General features: G+C 38.0%; 1 protein-coding gene across 1 annotated transcript; it reads left to right on the top strand.

Moving 5' to 3' along the window:
- The first annotated feature begins 1304 nt into the window (after positions 1-1304).
- LOC104863059 (olfactory receptor 7A5) lies at positions 1305-2189 on the top strand. The gene has a single exon (XM_010625324.1). It carries the CDS (start codon positions 1305-1307, stop codon positions 2187-2189), a length of 885 nt encoding a protein of 294 aa, XP_010623626.1.
- The last annotated feature ends 3189 nt before the right edge of the window (positions 2190-5378 follow it).

Raw genomic sequence — 5378 nt, 5'->3', positions numbered from 1 at the left:
ATATACATACATACCTTTATGAAAATGAACAAAGCAGGTAAGGTATGTGATAATTTGAATCTTGTACTGTAATTACACACTGAGTAGAGTGAAATAAAGGTGTTTGTTGCACAATACTGTCAGGCACAGATCCTAGGAAGAAAAGAATTGAGATGCCCTGGACATAGCATGGTTTTATGTTGAATGGGCTGTAGATGCTTTTGCATCTTTTATGCCAGAACTAGAGTTAAATTGCACCTGTGTGATTTTTCCAAAAGAAAAGCCATTAATTATCAAAGCCCAAAAAAAACAAGGAAATGGTGTCACTTGTGAAAAATGGGAAAAGGCCTGTCTCCTCCACCAGTGGATAACGTCAACTACTTCTGGTAAAATAAGTATGGAAAAGGGCAGGGGAAAAATGAATTCTTCCTTTCATTTCAAAATACAGTCAGCTTTTGTTGTGCTTTGTCAATTATACCTGTTCCTTTTGATCCTTTTATCTCTGGGATTATTTTCCTATATGGTGTTAGAAAAAAAAGACATTTCACAGCTTCTGATGTGGGTCCATTAATTTTGCTCTCCTATTTGTGCAGGGCATCCAAGAGACAGAACTTTGTTGGGTGGTGCCACAGCCTCGTGTGCATTTTCTTCTTTTCAGTCTTTCAGCAACAACCTGAATTTATTACCTTATTTACCCTGGTGTCCATTTAATTCCTATTTCTCACTTCACATTTATTGAAATCATTTTTGCATATGTTTCTTTAAATGGAGAGCAGAAGATTTAAAATATACCAAAATCTAGGCCTGTGGTTATTCCTTCACAGAAGTCTTAGACATAGAAAATTTGGGTATCTTCCTTAGGGGGAAGATAACCTGGTCTGACCAAGGTACACTGTATACTCTGGCTACCTAAGCTGGTTGCGAGGGTCAGAAGGCCATGGTGGTCATGGCAGTATGTGTGCAATCCTCAGAGCAGAGCTGTCCACTTTCCCAGGTGAGCCTTGCAATAGGGAGGAGGGCTCAGCAGTCAGTGGCATCGTTAGGTCTCCATTGCAGTTCACATGATGTCTTTGCCACACGATGTGCAAAAAGTACATAGTATGGAAGAAGGGTTCCTTCTGTTTTGCAGTTTCACCACTGCCTCATTCTCTGACACCATCTTCCATCAAAATTTGTCTATCTCAATGACGTCCCACACTGGGAGGTCTTGAAAATCTTAACACAAGCACCTGCAGTAGGCCTTTGCACTGTCTATTCCCTCTGCAGAGAATCTCCTAGATTATGCTTGTGTTATTTTTCTTTTTCCTGGTAGGTGAGTCCACCACATGGAGCTAGGCAACAACACCAGGATTTCAGAATTTCTTCTTCTGGGATTTTCAGATGACCTAGAACAGCAGTCCCTCATTTATGGACTTTTCCTCTCCATGTACCTGATCACTGTGCTTGGGAACCTGCTCATCACCCTGGCCATCATCTCAGATTCTCACCTCCACACCCCTATGTACTTCTTTCTCTGCAATCTGTCCTTTGCAGACATCTGTTTCACCTCCACCACAGTCCCCAAGATGCTAGTGAATATTCAGACACAGAGTAAAGTCATTGCCTACACAGGTTGCATTACCCAGATTTATTTTGTCTTGCTCTTTGCAGAGATGGACAATTTCCTCCTGGCTGTGATGGCCTATGACAGATTTGTAGCCATCTGTGATCCCCTGCACTACACAGTCATCATGAACCCCTGGCTCTGTGGCTTGCTTCTTCTGGGGTCCTGGACTGTGAGTGTGCTTCACGCCTTGTTGCAAATCTTCATGGCTTTGCAGCTGTCTTTCTGTACTGACTTGGAAATCCCTCACTTCTTCTGTGAACTCAATCAAGTGGTCCAAATTGCCTGTTCTGAAAACTTTCTTAATGACCTTGTGGTGTATTTTGCACCTGTGCTGCTGGCCACTGGTTCCCTCACTGGCATCCTTTACTCCTACTCTAAAATACTTTCAGCCATACATGGAATGTCATCAGCTCAGGGGAGAAGTAAAGCCTTTTCCACCTGTGCATCTCACCTCTCTGTTGTCTCTTTATTTTATGGCACAGGCCTAGGCGTGTACGTTGGCTCTGCCAGAGTCCACAGCTCACACTCAACTGCAGCAGCTTCAGTGATGTACACTGTGGTCACCCCCCATGCTGAACCCCTTCATCTACTGTCTGAGGAATAAAGACACAAAGAGAGCTCTGAAAAGAGTATTTGGAATGAAACTATAAAAGAATCCATCGCCTCGGGGCTGAAGTAGCATCTGTGATTGCAGGGACTCAGACCTTAGAGCAGAGGTTGTGATTTTTTTAACAGATTGTGAATGTTAACTCACTCTTTCTGTGTTTTTCTTGAGATTTCCATTACTGCGACTTCAATCACTGTAAAAAATATAAATAATTTTAATTAAATATTGTATGAGTGCATCTCAATTATACAGCACAGTGCACTTCACGTTGGCATGTTTGTACCTGCATTAGCATGGTTTTTTCTCCTATTTACTTATCCTAGACCCTTTCTCTTCCCACTGATTTCCTATTTAATAGTTGCCTTTCTACTTTCATATCATCTTTTCTTTTAAAGTTATGTAAGAGAGAGAAACTTGCAATGCTCTTCTCTTTGAGACTGTATTATTTTGCTTAAAATGATTGTCTTCAGTTCCACCCATTTTCCTGCAAATGGTACTGTTTCACTTTGATGAGTCTCCCTCTCTCTCTCTCTCTCTCTCTCTTTTGTTCTCTCTCTCTCTCTCCATAGATAGATAGATAGATAGATAGATAGATAGATAGATACATAGATAGATAGACAGAGATAGATATAGATAGATATAGATAGTTTTCACATTTTCTTGTTGGAAGCAGGCATGGTTCTATAGCTTATGATAGTTGCACTATCACAAACATGGTTATACAGGTATCTCTATAGTATAATAACTTTGATTAGTTTGATTATATACTGAGGAATGTTACAGTGAGTTCACATGTCAGCTGTAGTTTTGTTTTTCAGGAACCTCTATATTGATTCCTATCACAAACACATTAACATACATTGCTTCTAATCAAATATTAAAGTATTTTTTCTCCCATATCCACATAAGCATTTATTGATATTTTTACTCTTTTTTTCTTTCGATATTGGGGATTGAACTCGGGTCCTTGCACTTGCAAGGCATGCCACTGAACTGCTGAGCTAAATCCCTGGCCCGATATTTGTACTCTTGATGATAGCTATTCTGACTGGGGTTAAATGGATCTCAGTATAGTTTTAATTTTCATTTTCTGATAACTAAAATATTGAGCATTTTCCATATAATTATGGGCCATTGGCACTTCTCTTGAGAAGTGTCTGTTCAGTTAATTTACCTATTTATTAATTTTATTATTATTATTATTTTTGGTGTTAATTTTTTGAGTTCTTTATATATCCTTGATATTGTTTTCACAAGAGTAGCCAGCAAAGATTTTTTTCCTACTATGTCAGATGTCTATTAACTCTGTTGCTTCCTTTGCTATGTAGAACCTTTTTAATTTTATTTCCATTTGTTCATTCTTGCTCTTATTTTCTGTGCTATGAAAGTACTTTCAGGAAGTCATTACCTGAGCTTATAACCTGAACTGTTTTCCCTATTACTTCCAAAGTTTTAAGTTTTATACTTGGCTCTTTGATGTTTTTGAGGTGATTATTATAAATGGCGAGAAATAGAGATTTTGTTTCAATCTTCTACATATAAATATCAAATTTTCCCAGAATTTTTAAAAAAAACTGTCTTTTCTCCAAAGTCTCTTTTTTAAATCTTTTGTCAAGAACCAGAAGGCTTTTCCATCAGAGTCACAGCAGACTTTCCAACACAAACCCTCAGGTCAAGGAGAGCCTGGAGTGAGATATTTCAAGCCCTAAAACAAAACAACCTACACTGACATAGCCTGCAAAACTCTCTTTTAAAATGGGTGGGGAAATGAGATATTTCCACAACAAAGAACACTTGAGAAGCTACAAGAATACCAAGCCAGCATTCCAAAATATTCTAAACAATGTCCTAGAAAAAGACAGTGAAGGACGACACACAACACAAGGCCCAACAGAGCAAATCAATTAGGCAAGGCAAGAAACTAAAGGGAGAGGGGGAAGAATTAAAAAGTGCCAACCACAAGACAATAACACAACATGATAAGTCAATACCTATCAGTTATAACCATCATTGTTAATGGCCTCAATTCACCATTCAAAAGAAATAGAATGGCAAAATGGATTAATAAGCAAAACTCCAACAATATGTTCCATACATCTAGTTCAAAAAGAAGCCCATAGAGTGAAACTGAAAGGATGGAAAACATTTCTCCGTGAAACAGGAGCCCAGAAAAAAGCAGGGATAGCTAACTTATTCACAAAGTAAATTTTAAACCAAAACTAATCAAGAGAGACAAAGAAGGGGAACAATCCTTGAGGAAGAGATGAAAATCATAAATATATATGCACCAAATATTAACACCACCAACTATATAAAACAAAAATTAAGGCATATGAATAACCAAATAAACACTAATACACTTGTAGTGGGAAGCTCAATACCCCACTGTCATGAAAAAGCAGATCATCTAGACAAAAAGACAACAACAAAATACTTGAACTGAACTAAGCTTTTGAGCAAATGGACTTAACGGATGTCTTCAGAATGTTTCACCCCACAAAATCAGAATATACATTCTTTTTGGCTGCACATGGGTCATTGTAAAAATTAGACCACCTACTAGCATATAGAACATGTTTAAATAAATGCAAAGGAATTGAAGTTGTCCCACGTATAACATGCTCTCCACAATATCCTTCTTCAACATGTACAAGAGCAACTAATGGAAAATGGGGAAGGAATGGCGCTTCCACATGGAAGGTATTGTCTTTCCACTCGTTGATATGTACTCTCAACAAGCTACCTTTCTTAAAGGATTCCATAGGTGCTCCAACCATGTATTTCAGAATCCTTTCTTTAAGGTTCATCATTCATTACTAGTTTCATTGTTGAGGAAATATAGTTAGATCTGAATAGAAATTGTACTGGGAAACAAGGTGCAGGGTTTGAATGTAGCTCAGTGGGAATGCTTCCCTAGCACATATGAGGCTCTAGGTTCCATCTGCTTCATCATAAACAGAGAAACCAATAAATCCCTAGATAACGAACCATACCCCGAACACAAAACTGGAGGCATTGTGCATACAGAATATAACACAAATACATAACTTATGCTTTAAATGCCAACATAATTCCATCTAGTATTATTAATAAGAAATTTTAAATATCCCTTGGAACTTTTAAAAGGACAACAGAAGAATGTGTAATTTTTAATGTACAAAAATAGTGCTAGGCCATAGAATAGTA

This window comes from Fukomys damarensis, unplaced genomic scaffold (genome assembly GCF_012274545.1).
Source record: "Fukomys damarensis isolate Sample0158 unplaced genomic scaffold, DMR_v1.0_HiC HiC_scaffold_37, whole genome shotgun sequence".
In the NCBI taxonomy this organism is placed as follows: Eukaryota; Metazoa; Chordata; class Mammalia; order Rodentia; family Bathyergidae; genus Fukomys; species Fukomys damarensis.
Note: the sequence above shows the minus strand (reverse complement) of the source record. Positions and strands in the feature narration are given on the sequence as shown.

What these genes read in the sequence shown, in the direction of transcription:
- LOC104863059 (XM_010625324.1), top strand. Translation starts at nt 1,305, where the DNA reads ATGGAGCTAGGCAACAACACCAGGATTTCAGAATTTCTTCTTCTGGGA.